This window comes from Choloepus didactylus, chromosome 8, assembly GCF_015220235.1.
Source record: "Choloepus didactylus isolate mChoDid1 chromosome 8, mChoDid1.pri, whole genome shotgun sequence".
NCBI classification, from domain to species: domain Eukaryota; kingdom Metazoa; phylum Chordata; class Mammalia; order Pilosa; family Megalonychidae; genus Choloepus; species Choloepus didactylus.
Window position 1 is genome coordinate 92,340,696 of NC_051314.1, and position 16,403 is coordinate 92,357,098.

The 16,403-nt window shown below is 35.9% G+C and overlaps 1 protein-coding gene across 3 annotated transcripts in view; it reads left to right on the forward strand.

Moving 5' to 3' along the window:
* Positions 1-16,403, forward strand: part of NELL2 (neural EGFL like 2) — a 448,103-nt gene that overhangs the window by 314,731 nt on the left and 116,969 nt on the right. For all 3 annotated transcript variants that reach the window (XM_037847584.1, XM_037847583.1, XM_037847586.1), the window contains exons 15-16: positions 3,742-3,864; positions 8,930-9,025. In XM_037847584.1, coding sequence (XP_037703512.1) covers positions 3,742-3,864; positions 8,930-9,025 — 219 coding nt within the window. The remainder of the gene's footprint in view (positions 1-3,741; positions 3,865-8,929; positions 9,026-16,403) is intronic.

The window sequence follows — 16,403 nt, forward strand, 5'->3', positions numbered from 1 at the left end:
ATGTGGATTTTATTTCCTCTCTGGCACCAGCAAGCCATACCAGGGGCTGGACTCCTGTACTGCCTACCATGAGAACACTGAGAACATATTCCTGGTATTTACCATAATTTACCAGCCTCTTTCTTCCACTCTTCCCCTGTGCTGTACAGTGTTCTCCCAGACTCCAGAGTTTCAGAATACTTGATTCAGACAGTTTCTACCTATTTTAGTAGTTGTTCTGGTGGACAAATTGATTCCTGGAGCTTCCTTCTCTGCCATCTTGCCACAATTCTCCCTACACCTATATTATTTTAATTTAATACTGTTTAATGGTGGTGTTTCCTTTCTATATGTTTATATCTTTTTTCAATTTAATTTAAATTTTTAGTTCATTGTTATAAGGAATGATGTATTTTTTTCTTTTTTTTTTTAAGAATGATGTACTTTTGCTTTAATTAAATATGTGCTGATATTTTAATGAAGAAGAGTTAGAAAGAAGTGCCTAATGGTTTCCATCACAGCTACTGTTTGAACTATCGCATCACATGAATAATTAAATTTTTACTGAGTATGTAAAAATATTGTTCAGTCTTATGGGTTGGATGTTTTGAACATCAGATCCGAAATGTTTGCTTTCCAATGTATGTGAAATGGTGTTTGGAATTCATTTCCTATTACATACTGGCATGCTGTTCTCAAATATGGAACATAATATTGATTTAAATTTTATTTTAAAATTTCCCTCCTTATTACATGTAATTTTACTTATTATATCTTAAAAATATTTTCAGAAGTATTTAAAAATATTCTAGGAGAAGCTGCTTAGTGAGTTGGTGGTGGAATCTTCAAGGATGTGTGAGTTAGGTAAAGGTTAAGATGTTCACATTTGACCAAAATTGGATATGGAGCACCAATCATTGACTCTTTATGGAAATAAACTTACAGAATACTTTCTTAGTGCTTCATTCACATTCTATTTTGTGAAGGACTATCACATTAACATTAATTCTTTTGTGAGGTTACAGGCATTTTAAAACACTTTTTCTAACATAGCCTTTTACTTTGGTTGAAGATTATGAGTCTAATTATAACCAACTTTTTTTAAGCAGTTTGAAAAAAACTAAAGTGATAGTGTTAGGGAATTAATATTTTCTGTTTTCAAACTGTGTCCTGGTACTTTAATTAATATTTGAAATATCTCAATTAAATAAAACACCACCACAGTAAAATCAGTGTAAAGAACAGCTCAGGTTTTCAATATCTCTTTGGCATCTAGTATACAATTGAAAAATTGGGATTGAATGGTAATGGCGGAGGGCATAGTTCCTAGCTTGCTTTATACATTCATTTTTTCAATAATTTATTCAAGAAACATTCCTTAAATGCCAAAATGAAATAAAGAAAACTACAAAATGCTTGTCCAACAATTCAGACTCCCAGTGGTGGGGGTTTGAGGATGGAGGAATAAGAAAAAGTAGACAATTATGATAAAATGTAATCACAGAGCCTTGTATATATGGTGCTAAGGAAAATGACAGTAGTGCCCAATTCTTTAGGAGGGGGTGGATGAGGTATTTCCTCATGACATGATATTTTATTGTAATCTTTAAAATGATAAGAGTTTTCCAGGAGAACCCATGGGGGAGGGCACTTCAGGCACAGGGAACTAGATATATAAAGCCATGGATGCTTTTAAAAACCTGAAAACTCTCTTTACCCTTGAATTACTTAGATACACATGGACTCATTTCAGTAACCATGAGAGTAAATGACAACAGGGGAAACCAGATCCTGGGTTGTGTAATTATTTAACATTTATTGAACATTACCAAATCGGGTGCTAAACTGAATCTTGTTAGGCACTTCCTTTACCCAGTGAATACAGTCTAATTAAAAAGACAACCAAGGCAAGGATGAAAACAGCATCAAATCAACCAGCATCTGTCTTTAAGGGGCCTAAGGCTGTCCATATAGTGATTTATAGATTAACTGCAGCACTTTGAATTACACTGGGAAGAAAATTGGCAGCAGGTGCAAACTTCAGAGTGTGGATTTATTTTGCTTCAGGCGGCTGAACCCAAAGGTGGGTGGGCTGCCCATTCCAGTTCCTCTGAAATTTCATGGTGGTCCTGAAGGGTAGCCCCAATTAGGAGACCCATGTGTAATCCAGCCTTTTTCCAAGCTACAATAATAAGCATGTTATAAAGCTATGAAATGATCAGTTACTGGATGATAAGGATGGGATTTTATAAATTTTGAGTTATTTTGCCAAGAATTTGGAGAGAAAAGGACCATTCTAAAATCTTGGTGATTGAATTCTCTTTCTTCTGAAAGGTTATTGGGAATAAGTTCTAAGAATCTTATGATATGGTTATAGTTAAAACTATCCTAATATTGTGCTCCCAAAGCATTGGACATAATTTTGTAATGGAAAGTTAGCTTTTATTTAAAAAATATAAACTATAGGGCATTCTATTTTAGTAGTTGAAATAAGTGATTTTAGTCTAGGCTCACCTGCCTATGCCTAAGGCATTTTTTTTTCCAAAGTTACAGTCACTTCACCATTATAAATTCTAGAATAAAAAGAGTTCTACAATGAAAAGCAAATATTTCTTTTCACTTTAATGATTTACAACATAGTAAATTAATGGCTTGATCAGGGTAAACATATTAAAATATATTTAATTTTAGGTCTAAATTATATTTATGTAAGAGCCTGAGTAATAAGTAATGTCACCATAAAGATTTTAGATGACTGAATTAATTTTTATGCATTTCCTCACTTATATTTTGTTTCCTGCTCATCTTGATTTTGATGTGAGATCTGTTTTCTTTCTCATGTTCTCTGTATTTATTCTTTTCTGTTATATTTTTGCTGAACACTGAACTAGAATTCTGAGTTTACCTGATATTCCTGTGAACTTGGGAGGCTACTTAAGCACTCTAAGTCACAAATGACTTATCTTTACAATGTTGATGATGATATTGGTTCTGCCTCTCTCAAAGGGATGCTCGGAGGACCAAATGATTCCATGCTTTCAAAAGTGCCAAGTGATAAGCAATTTCTGGAGGTTTCATATTGATTGTGTATTTTAAAGTTCGTATTTGCCCGTATTTTAGAAGCAAGTTTGTCTTGTTTAATAGAAGTCTTTGCAGAGGGAAGGTACTTAACAAGGAAGTCAAGTATTCCCCCAGCAATTTGCATACATATCTTTATGCCTGCAAAAGCAGATGCAGTTGTTATCTGCTGGCCGTAACTCCCAAAGCTTCAACTCCATAATCCCATGGTCAGGATTTACCAAGCAATGCAATTTCACATCCTTCCCTGTCAAACTTAGCACACTACAGGAAATAGTCAGGTGGCATATTTATTTCCCAAGAATAATTCCCCAAATATTAACCACAGAAGCATATATAGTTGGCCCTGGAATCTACTGAGAGTTACCACTGTAGCAAAAGTCTTCCTACCTGCTGTCTCCATTCTGTAGTCCCCACCCTTGCCTCCCTTCTCTTTCTATTCCTTCCTACCATCTGGTGGCCCTTTGTCAAAATCCTTTTGTATTCAATGTTGTGGATATGTAAACTACGCATATTTTTTAAGAGTAGTACAATGCTACAAAATATGAGTTCCTCTTTTATTTCTAATTTGTGTATGCCTGTGTTCTGAAGAAATAACATATAATAACAATGATGAAGGTGTGGCATAAAATATGGTGTCTGAAAGTCTACCTTTAAGTAACAAAATTGTATTCCTAATTTCAGAGCATGATGAATGCGTCACAAATCAGCACAACTGTGATGAAAATGCTTTATGCTTTAACACCGTTGGAGGACACAACTGTGTCTGCAAGCCAGGCTATACTGGGAATGGAACCACATGCAAAGGTAAAAGGCTTAAATACCAGCAGCTCTTCCATTAGGGATAGAGCACTACATCCCTGTCTACTGCTACCCTTCTCATCACTGTTATCTACCCTGTGGGCACATATCACAGTCTTTGGGAGCTTTTGCATTTGGCTTGCAATCTTCCTTTCAGATTTTTCCATTCTCCTGGATTATTTCAGTATTTGAGTGACCAAATTGTTAAACTCCTTCAATTTAATGTTCCTTGACCTCAACTGCAGTGGTTTTCACTCTTTTCTTCTCTAGCAAACCACACCCATGACCACATCTTGGACATTTTTGTCACTGAGAATGCCCGCCTTTGAAATCTTAAACTTCAACATGTTATTGTTTGGACCACAAGTTCTTCTTCCAATTTGTCTGCTCTGTTCTTTCCACAACTCTTTTATTTTTCATTAGAAAAGTTGTGGGTTTACAGAGCAATCATGCTTAAAATTCAGGATTCCCATTTTTCATCCCACCACCAATACCTTGCATTGGTGTGGAACATTTGCTACAAATGATAGCAAATTTTTATAATTGTACTATTAATTAAAGTCTATGGTTTGACTAAGGTTCACTGTGTAGTGTAGTTCTATGGATTTTTTAAAAATTTTATTCTATTACCGTATATATACATACACACACACACACAAACACACACACACAATCTAACATTTCCCCTTTAATCATATTCAGAGATACTATTCAGTGCTGTTAACTGTGTTTGCAAGGTTGTGCCACCATCACTACCATGCTTTACCAAAACATTTCCATCATACCAATAGAAACCCTATACATTTTAACCCTTCCCATCCCTATCCCCCACCCTGTCCCCTGCTAAACCTATATTCCAGATTCTGACTTAAATGAGTTTGCTTGTTCTAATTGTTTCATATCAGTGAGATCATATAATATTTGTCCTTTTGTGTCTGGTTTATTTCACTCAACAAGATGTCGTCCAGGTTCATCCATGTTGTTCCATGTATCAGGACTTCATTCCTTTTTATGGCTGAATAATATTCCATTATACATATATATCACATTTTATTTATCCATTCATCAGTTGATGGCCATTTGTGTTGCCTCCATCTTTTGGCAATTGTGAATATGCCACTGTGACCATCAGTGTGAAAATACCTGTTAAAGCTCCTGCTTTCACTTCTTTTGGGTATATATCTAGTAGTGGAATTGCTGGGTCATATGGTAGTTCTGTGCTTAGCTTTCTGAGGAACTGCCAAACTGTCTTCTGTAGCAGCTGCACCATTTCACACTGCCTACCAGCACTGAATTAGTGTTCCTATTTCTCCACATAGTCTTCAACACTTGTTATTTTCTGTGTTTTTAATAGCATCCATTCTAATGGTGTGAAATGGTACTCATCGTGGTTTTGAGAGTTGCACTTCCCCTGATGGCTAATGATGTTGAGTATGTTTTCATGTGCTTCTGGCCATTTGTATATCTTCTCTGGAGAGATGTCTGTTCATAGTCTTTTGCCCATTTTTAAATTGGGTTGTTTGTCTTTTGATTGTTAAGTTGAGGGACTTCTTTATGTATTCTGGATGTTAATCCTTTACTGAATATGTGGTCTCCATATATTTTCTCCCATTGTGTAGGTTGTCATTTTACTTTCATGATAAAGTCCTGTAAGGAACAAAAGTTTTTTATTTTGATTTTTTTTCTTTTTTTTCCTTGTCCTTTGGGTATAAAGGCTAAGAAATCATTGCCTAACAAAAGGCCCTGAAGATACCTCCCTATATTTTCTTCTAGGAATCTGATAGTTCTAGCTCTTATATTTGGGTCTTTGATCCATTTTGAATTGATTTTTCTATATGGTGTGAAGTAGGGATCCTCTTTCTTTTTTTCCCCCTTTTCCTTTTTTTTTTTTTTTTTTCCTTTTTTGCAAATGTAGATCCAGTTTTCCCAGAACCATTTGTTGAAGAGACTATTCTTTCCCAATTGAGTAGTCTTTGCCACCTTGTCAAGAATCAATTGGCCATACATGTGAGGGGTGATTTCTGAACTCTCAATTCAATTCTATTGGTCTGTATGTCTGTCCTTGTTCCAGTACCATGCTGTTTTGATGACTGTGGCTTTGTAAGTTTCAGATTGGGAAGTGTGAGTCCTCTAACTTCATTCTTCTTTTTCAAGATGGCTTTAGCTATTTGAGGCCCCTTATCTTTCTGTATAAATTTGATGATTGGCTTTTCCACTTCTTCAAAGAAGGTTGTTAGAATTTTGTTTGGGTAATATTGACATCTCAAGGAATTTATTCTTCCAGTCCATGTACATGAGATGTCTTTCCACTTATTTAGATTTTTAACTTCTTTCAGCAATGTGTTTTTTAATTTTCTGTGTACAAATCCTTTATATCCTTGTTTAGATTTATTCCTAGATATTTGACTTTTATAGTTGCTATCATGATTAGAAATTTTTCTTGATTTCTTCTTCCAAATGTTCATCGCTTGTGTATTTGGGGGTATTGATCTTCTACCCTGACACTTTGCTGAATTCATTTATTATCTCTAGGAGCTTTGTTGCGGATTTTTCAGGATTTTCTGTATATAACATCCACAACTCTTAATCTTCACTTTCTTTGACACTCTCCCTTCATCCTGTTTACCAGTTTACTCCCAGCTTCAAATGTTTCTTTTTCAGACCAAATATGTACATACCGCAGGAAATATTTTTGCAGGGGCAGCATTTGTCCTACTGCAAAATATCTCTACTACTCTGTGATATCTTCATTTCGGGTCAGGCTGAGGGTTTGTCTTCTCTCTTATGATGTTAGTATTACTGTTGAACTGTGCCTGTTAGGTCTTATGTGTTGTAGTTTCCCATTTTATCTGGCTTGTCTATACCAATTGGTAATTCTTTTAAATGTCTTGTTGAATTCAGATTACCTTTTCCATCAATAGATATTCCAATTGCACTTGCCATCACCTATAAGCTCACTTTCACCACTGTACTCTTTTCTTGCATGAGATGTGCTTACCTCCTACTTATCAAGGAAATTAGAGGTTCTGTTTTGGAAATCATACCAAACCCACAGGATAAAATTCATATTCCTTATTTTGTCATATAGACACATATTTGTGATTTGTCTAGTTTAGGCACTTTAAGCTTCAAAACCATTCATTCCTCAAATATACTGTCCTTTATCCTTATCAAACTACTTGGAGTTCCCGTAAATCAGTTTGCTATGACACTGTGTATGTGAGAGTTAGGAAATAATAGGAATGATTGTTAATGCACTGGCCCCATTACGATAGGTCTTAAAGCCTGGTCTATAATAAATTAGAGCCAGATATGGATGGTCCAGAAGATAACTCTAGTTTGCAAACATCTATGGATCATTGTGAAGAAAGTCCAAATGAGTATTTTGGACTCCAAATCACACTAAGATTTTGCTGGAGAAATTAGACAAATATTGAGAAAAGCCAGACTTGTAGAGTCCATAACATAATACAACTGAACCCTTAGGCCTTCCCCAAAGCATCTGGATCTTCTGAGATTTGTTTGGTCTAAGATTTCACCTGGGAGCCTCACAGCTTCTCTCTCTTATTTCTACTTGAGTCTGACTCCTATTTAATGTGAGAACTAAGGCACAAGGGATGAAGAACTCTTGAAGCCATGAGCAGATGCAGACAAATAATTCTTATCATTGAAGGAAAGAGAACTTTCCAGGATCTATAAACTCTGTCTGGAAGTTATGACTGCAGGTTACCTGAATAAAAAATCTCCAGTTCCTGTGTGCATCTCTGTTGGGAATGGAAAAAACCTGATAGATAAGTGGTTTAGATGTAGATTCTGAATAATTGAGTCCTGTGATCTATTAACAGGCTGCAACCTTGAAAATTACAAGCTATACACCTGGTCTGGTAGATGTACCCTCTATTAGTTATGAGGTTTGAATTCTAAATCCCTTTGCAAATCCTTGGTGAGCTAGGTATCCTTTTAGTCTATGATGAAGACAGACTTCGGACCTAGAACCAAAGAAAGGTTTTTTGGGCTCTTTGGACCCATTCCTTTATCTCAACACCAAAATCTCAGCTTTCTACATGTTAATGCTCCGAGAAAGTGCATCCTAGCTATTTAGAAGAAACCTGTGCCAGAAAACTAGAGCAAAAACCTTTCTCCCAAATTCTAGAAATCAACTGGTCTGGTTCATCCATGACAGTTCTTGTCAAGCTAAGGGAGCAGCCCCTGTATCTCACAGAGCTAAAGAATAAGCTGAAGCAAAAGTGGAATATCCTAGGTGAACTCAATCTCACCCCACCTGTTTTTCTCACCTTCTTTGGTGGCAACACATCCCAAAGATCACCCTTGCAAGGGCTCAGATCTTGATCTCCTTTTCTTACAGAAAAATTTTTCTCCTGACCTCCAAATCCACTCTATTAGCTCAGTCTATACAATGTCTTTGCCCTTGATTCTGGACCTTGACTAGTTCTTAGTAGAGGAATGTAAGGCTCTCCCTGAAGACCACAATGGCAAATTCTTCTTACTATTGGGTAATTCATCACCAGGACTAGTTTAGAAGCATTTGTAGAATAGAGAAACATTTATAGAATAGACAATTTCCACAATATTTTGTTACTTTCACCAATGGGTAGAATGATCAGAGCCTTACGAGATTCAACCATTTCCTATTTCCTAGTCTCATTCTCTTGATGAAACTTATGAAAACTTCTAGAGAGCTAAGTTTTTTTTTTTTTTTTAGTTTTATCTTCAAGTTGGAGTGCTATAATGCATGCAATCTGCATTTTAACATACTTCCTGTTGTGTAAGTTTACTGTGTGTTTTAAAAACAAAACTTCAGTTTTTTGTTTGTTTGTTTGTTTGTTTTTACTTTAGAGGTGAAACATTGCTTTTCCATTGGAAAGAGTATTGTTTTACCAAATTGTGTTGAGGTTTCTAAAACGGATGGAGAGTATTATATGAATGTAAAATTTATTAGCTTTTATGATTCGATGTCCACATCTCCAGGGGGGTAAAAAAAGATGGTTTTGGAGTATCTTGAATTACTTACTTCCAAAGGTCCTAAGATTATGTATCTGGATTATTTTAGCATTTTGCAAAGATGGCTGTAGGAATGGAGGAGCCTGTATTGCTGCTAATGTGTGTGCCTGTCCACAAGGTTTCACTGGACCCAGCTGTGAAACAGGTAAGAATATCATTTCATCTTCTAGAAAATGAATTTTTACATCAATGAATAAAGTAAACCATGAGGAAAATAATGTTTCAAGTTTCAAGTGGGCTTTGAAAGTGTGGAGCTAATAATAACATACTGCTAAGAGGGAGAAGGTGGGGCATTTCAGTGATGCATATCCACTGAGTGATTCACCAAAGTCACTCTAAGGGGGGTTTGCAGCTATGATAGCTAGAAGCATATTGAACTTTTTCAGAAAGATGTATGGGATTGCCCAGGATTTCATAATTTATTTTTATTCATTGGTAGGGCATTTTTCCTAGAATCTGTATTGCTATATTTAAGTATAGTGATCAAGTTTATGGCCAACTGAGTTCCTAGGACCCAGTATTTCCTGCATTCATATTTGAGAATTTTTAATAATTTGTATCTGACTCATTCAGTGTTCATTCATGTTCCTTATTTAGAAAGTTTTTAAAGCCTTCTACTCCTTAATTATTGCCTCATCCATGCTCATTCTGAGCTTATTCTCTGTGATGGATACCAATCCTAGAAACTTTAAAAAATTATTTAAAATATATATATAGTCTTTATATAGCTTATGACCCCAAAGTGAAATGCTTTATCAAATGAAAAATGTACCTTAAGAATAAAGAGAAAAATAAAGAGAGTCTGGTTGTTCTCCCTAAGAAAGGCTACTACCACTAGTGATTGACGGTTTTCATCCTATATTGTTTTTATACATCTCAATGCAGTACCTGCAGTGTATGCTCTGCCTCCATTCCATTTGCAAAGGCATCATCTGCTTTAACAAAAACATTGACTAATCAGAATTAGAGCCAGAAATTGTTTCTAGTCTACTCGAGCACTGTGTACAAAAGGGATGCTCACAAAAGGGCTCACATCCCTAGATCATCTCTTTTTACAAGTTCCTCCTAGTGGCGTTTTTCAGACTTCAGTGGTTAACTGGTTTCACAGGTCTCTAATAGAAAATGCATAGTGGCTATCTTTTATATGTGGTTCTCTTTCATAAGGTGAACACTCAGGAGTTCTTCAAATTTATTGTGCATGTGAATCATCCATAGAGACTTTTAACTTGTTAAAAATACAGATTTCTGGTAATTAACTATCATTGGATTTAGTAGATCAAAATTTGGTAACTCTAAGCAGTGGTTCTCCACTGTTACCATGCCAAGCTCTTCCCCACCAGTACAACCACATCAAGGTACACTGTGGACTTCTTGTACATTAGCTCCTATGGTGAGCATGTTTTCTGAATATAGTATTTGTGCTACTTCTGGTTCAGAGTCTTGATGCTGAAATATTAGCTTTTTCAGGGTATTTCAGTGGTGTGGGAATAATGGTGCAGTATTTTTAAATAAAGGCTGTCCCAGAAAATCTAGGATAAGTGGTGGCTATGCCCTATCTTTCTTCGACTAGAATATCATTCTTTTGCTAGAAAAAATTATATGATGACATTGAGAAAATCTGGAATGGCAAAAAATTAATCTTAGCAATGTAAAATTTAAGACTGGAGTTAAAAATAACCCAACAGAAAATTTGACTTTCTCCATTTAATTATCCTTGAACTTTCAGTCTATAAGAATACAGTCCCAGATTTAATCTAAGTAGCTGTCGGTGGCAGCCAAGGGCTTTGAGAAAGACAGATGTGAGTTCAAAATCTAGTTCTACCACTTACTTGTTATATGACCTTGGGCAAATTACAAAACTTCTCAGTGTCTTCTATCCTATATACATCACCTTTACTCTTCACGACTCTCTTTCAATTTAAGTACTAACTCCAGTTACATATAAAATATTGGATTCAGAGAGATTAAATTTTTCCTAAGTTCACAGAGTTAGCAGCTGAGTAAAAAGGTCTTCCTACTCCCAAACCTAAACTTTTTTTCCCCTTTTAATTTATATCAGTATAACAGTACTTTTCAAAGTTTCTTCTGAAGTCACTCTGTTATTAAACAGGGGAGAGAGATTTCCTCCTTGCAGGACAGTCCTGAGATGGCCCACCACAAGGACGATTTGTATGCTTTTTCCTAAAAATTCTGTAGGTGTTACATTTCTGTTCCATAATATATGAAAACACCATTGAGTAAAATTGGTACTCTAAGGCAATGCGTCATATTTTACTTCTGCTTTCCAGCATCTCTTGTCACATGACCAAATTTCACAGTTTAAGAAGCACAGTTTTCCTGCCTCCTATCTGAGAAGTTGAGATAATAATAGTTGAAAATTTGCCTCAAAGCATCTGTCACATGGCTAATCTTCCAGCTTAGGTCCTCCCCCCATCCAACACTACCACTTTTGCTGATTTAGTTATAAAATAGGAGTTTAGAGCCTTTTATTACAATTTTAGATGAGAGGAGACCCAGAGAAAATAACTTATTAATTTATTAACCCATTCAGATGTCTATTCAACACATTCAGACATTTATTTAGGCCTGTTATGTGCTAGGAACTGATCTAGAAATGAGATATAGCAGTGAGCAAAACCAAACTCATAATGCTGAGGCCCTGCCTGTGTTGAGCTTGTAGTCTAGTGGGGTAGAGAGACAGTAAATGGGAAAATAAATAAATACATAAATAATGTCAGGTACCAGTAGGTGCTATAAAGAAAACTAAAGCAGATAATGTGACATTATTTTATTAAATGATGATCCTTATACACATGATGTATATTACTCATTTTTTCAGTTTGCTAATGCTACCAGAATGTGATATACTGGAAATGGATTGGCCTTTTCAATGGGGATTTATTAGGTTGCAAATTTACAATTCTAAGGCCATGAAAATGTCCAAATTAAGGCGTCAAGAGGTAGATACCTTTTCTGAGGAAAAGCCGCTGGCATTCGGGGTTTCTTTGTCACATGGGAAGGCACATGGCTGGCTCTGCTGAACCTTCTCTCCCGGATTTAGCTTCCTGTTTCAGTGGCTCTCTCCAAAATGTCTCTGGGCTTTTGTGTCGGCTCCTGTGGATCCTTGCTTGCTCGTCCCAGGGTGTTTCTGTCTGTCTCAAAGAACTCCAATAAAGGATTAAGACCCACCTTGAATGGATGGGTGGGGGGTCACATCTATGTGGGAACAACCTAATCAAAAGTTCCCACCCATAATAGGTCTGCCCCAACAAGAATGGATTAAAAAAACATAGTTTTTTCTGAGGTACATAACAGCTCCAAGCCAGCACATTCATATTATGAATGTTTAATCTATTAGGTAACTAACACCAGCTTCTGTATCAAGGAAGGCCCAATATCTCAGTGACTAACACAGAAAAAGTATTGCTCACTCACATCTCAGTTCAATGTGTGAAATGTAGTGGGGTGTTGGGGATTTGGCAAGAATTGGGATGGCCCAAGCTGTTATTCAGAGACCGAGGCTGTTGCCATCTTACAAAGAAGCCATGCTGAGGCAATGGTCTCCAAAGCCACCAATGAAGAGGATGACAGAGAAGGCATGGAGAAGGCACACCCATTGTTACTGCTTCAGGTTAGAAGTGACATGTCACTTCCTCTCATAAACCATTGGTTAAGAACTAATCACATGGATTCCAGGAGGATGAAAAAAATGTAGTTTAGCTGAGTATCCAGGAAGACACAGTGGGTTTGGTGAACATCGAGCCAGTCTTCTGCCACATGATGTCTGGAATTGCTGGTACTTTTTAATCCAAAAAAATCAAACAGTTTTCTCCATTTCTCTCATCCACTCATCGAGGAACTCTGAGTTACTTCCTGTGAATCACTGCCTTCTCTCCTCCTCCAGCAGGGATCCTTAACCTGGAATCCTTGGGCCCTTGCAGGTCCACAGATGGATATTATAATCCACAAATCTCCTGAATGTCTATGCATATGTACATTTTTCTGAAGAGAGAACCCAGAACTTTAAAGATTCCATATAGATTCTATAAATTCAAAAGAGTAAGAACCACTGGGGAGAGAATTTCTCATGATTCATAAAAAGAACTAACTTCTATTTCATTCTGAGTATGGAGATACAAACTCAAATATCCAATGCCTCCTAGTATGTTTCCTTGGGTAACTTAAATCCAAAGAACCCAAACTGAATTCATCTCCTCCTCTAAGACTCGTGTCTCCTCCCGTCTTCCCTCCTCCCACCCAAACCTGCTTTTTGACTTTTATTCTTTATTTCAGTAAATGGCAGCTTTATCCACTAATTTTCCTTGGCCAGTGTTCCTCTTGTCCGCTTCCATATCTAGTCACCTCGATATGGAGTCTCAGATTTGTCCCTCTCTAGTCCAGTTCCCACGTAATATAAGATCACACATCTGATCATATCACCCCATAATGAGAAAAACTTCAGTGTCTCCCATTGCCCTCAGGTTAAAGACCACATTTCTTAACATGTCATAGGAGACCCATCAAAATTTGACCCTGCTTATCTACCCAGATTCACTCTCCTTGTTCCTCTGCCTCCTCACCCATTTCCTGTCCCCAGGCATTAAGATTCTTGGAGGTTTCAGGAGTATCTTGTTCACTTTTGTATCCTCATGGCATAATATAAGGCCTATAACTTAGTAGGTGTTCCATAAATATTTGGTGAATAAACAAAGGTGTAAATGAGTGATCAATTAAATGACGCGGAACAAGGTGATGTGGTGGTTTCTGTGTTTGATGGACTTTTTAAAATGTAAGTTTAAAGAAGAGTCTCAGGGTCATCTGGACCTATCCTCTCCTTGGCAGATTAAGTAATCAAGGCATAGAGAAGTGAAGTATCTTGCATAAGGTATTTCAAGATCTGGAGTTTACAACTCAGGTCTTCTGATTCCAAGTCCAGTTTTTCTTTTTGTTTTCCTCTATGCCATGCTATCTGTCCCGAATTCATCATACTGTCCCTCATTAGGTCTCTGCCTTTTGTTGTGCCCATATCTTTAGTTGCCAACTTATCCTGCTGTCTTTAATAGTGAATATAGTGGCAGTTTTTCGCCCCCAAGTTAAGGAAAGCATCAGGATTTTCATGATAGCTTAAGTATAGAAATGTCCTAGATTTTGCCTGCTGGAGTTGGATGCTGTCTGAAGCTTAGAAAGAAGATAATTCCTGGCCCCAGTGGCCATCTGTTGAGCTCTCACAATGGAATCACTGAGGATAAAGTAAAAGGATTTACTGTAGTTTGAAAGGCAATCTTCATGTACGTGATATGTACCATCCTTTATTACTTTAGTTGAAAAGATCTCTCCTGCACATCCTTCACCACGTTTATTTAGTCTTTTCCTGCATCATGTATATCTTACCAGAAAGGATTGAAGCCATTACAGCAACACAAAAGGTCTATGTGTGCATTTTGCCAAATAAAATTAATTTTTCATGGCCTTTTTTAGCCACTGTGTAAAAGCACCTACATGTACAGTGCAACTCCACTTTTAATTAAATATCCTAATATTCCATCAGATGTTTAACTTGAATTTAGCAGGGTGATTATTTCTTAGATAACTCAATAAAATGTATTAAAAATCCATGTGCTGAGGTTTAACAGCCCTATCACTGTCACACTGTATTTATTACACAATTGCTGAACCTCAGCAAACGTGTCTGATGATCTAATTACTATGCAAAGCTATCTTATTATAGTAAAAGTAAGCCTTTCAGTCATGATTTAAAGCATAACTCTAAAAGACTAAATAGTTCCTTATAAGCAATTGCTGACTTAAATCAAATTAAAATGTTTATAACTGGGAAAAAGTTGACATCAAATGACAAAGTGAAGGAAAAAATCTGCACTATCAAAAGGAGATCAGTGATACAATGGCTTCTTTTTTCCCTTTGTATATAATAATGGGGCTCTTAGTAGTTAAGTGAATATACATTTTTGATGCCTTCCTATGTGTTTTTGTAGTACCTGTATTTTCAAAATGATAAAATGAAGCATGAAGCATATATGAGTGTTGCTTTATTTCAACAGAAACTTCAAATAGAATGAGGTTGATTAATGAACAAAAAGTTTATGGTATTACTGTTATAGTATAGGTAGTAAAAATCCTTTAATTTCTGCATAGTAACAAATTAATTTTGCTAGTAGTGTGTATAGCCAGAAAGTATTATTAATGTCAAACTATATCGAGTTTCCTGATATAGTTGAATTGCCACAATTTTCATCATAAAAAGGATGTATTCATTTAACTTTATGATCTATAAGTTTTTTATAAAAAGGCATATTCTCCAGAGGCTTGCATCATTTTATATCATAGGAAGACTGAAAGAAATTCGGAAGCAAGAGAAAATTCTCAAAATCTTTTGACATAGCATACATTTTCTTACCCTTATAAATAACTCACAGTGGAATTTCATTACCAAAATATATATATATTTTTGTGGGAAAATAAAAGAATTTGAAGAAAATATTTGAGATAACTTGACAAATGTAGTTTAAAAACATAAAAACTTTAGAGTCCTTTGCCTTATCAATAAGGATGAATTTTTTTTTAGTATTATTTTGAATTTATTCTGCTGCCGCTGAACATATAAAATCCTTAATTGAAGAATCATTAAACTTTACTGTAAAGTTAGGATGAAGAAAGTTCTTTTAGTCTGTCTTAAAAGTCACTTACTGGATCTGAACTTCTCAAGGGAAATGATGCAGAAGAGATCATTCTATGGCTTTTGTAAAGTAGATACGGCCATTGGGGATCTGTTAATCTGCTAAAATGAGATCTATACGACTTGCTCAGGCCAAATCCAATCTTGAAATTTAGTCCCAGTGATAAAGCAATCAATGAATGAATGTATATTAATGAACTTTGTATGAATTAGGGGTTTAGATCCCAATAACACTTTCCCCTGTTACAAAATAAAGAAAAGGAAGAAGGGATAAAACACTCTCACTAAGGCTTTTTGACCAAACCTTGAACATGAATTCACTTAAGTACTTAAGACATATCTTTTCTTTATGTTGGTGATCCTTAGTCTATTTTAAATTACTTTTTAATTGCTTAACATTTATGCCAAACCCTAATCCTCCTTGAAGAATTTAACATATGGTGGTAAATAATACAAAATTTGAAGTCGGAGAAACATCAGCCTGAGTCAGGGCTCTACTGGGGACTAGTTGTATGACCTTTTTCATGTTATTTCATTTCCTATGCCTCAATTTTTCACATGCATAGAATGAAGATAATAATGTCTACCTCATGGGCTTGTTCTGGGGGGATTAAATGAAGGGATGTAAGTAAGGCATTTTCCTTACTGTTAAGTACCAATCAGCGCTATGGTATATAATCAGTAAATGATATTCATATGATTATATTATAAATATTAATGGAAATTCTAAGAATAAAATTTTGTATGGAGAATGGAAATTTATGGACATCCCTTGAGTTAGCTAGTGATACCCTGAGATGTTATAAAAGAAGGGTTAAAAATAATAAAT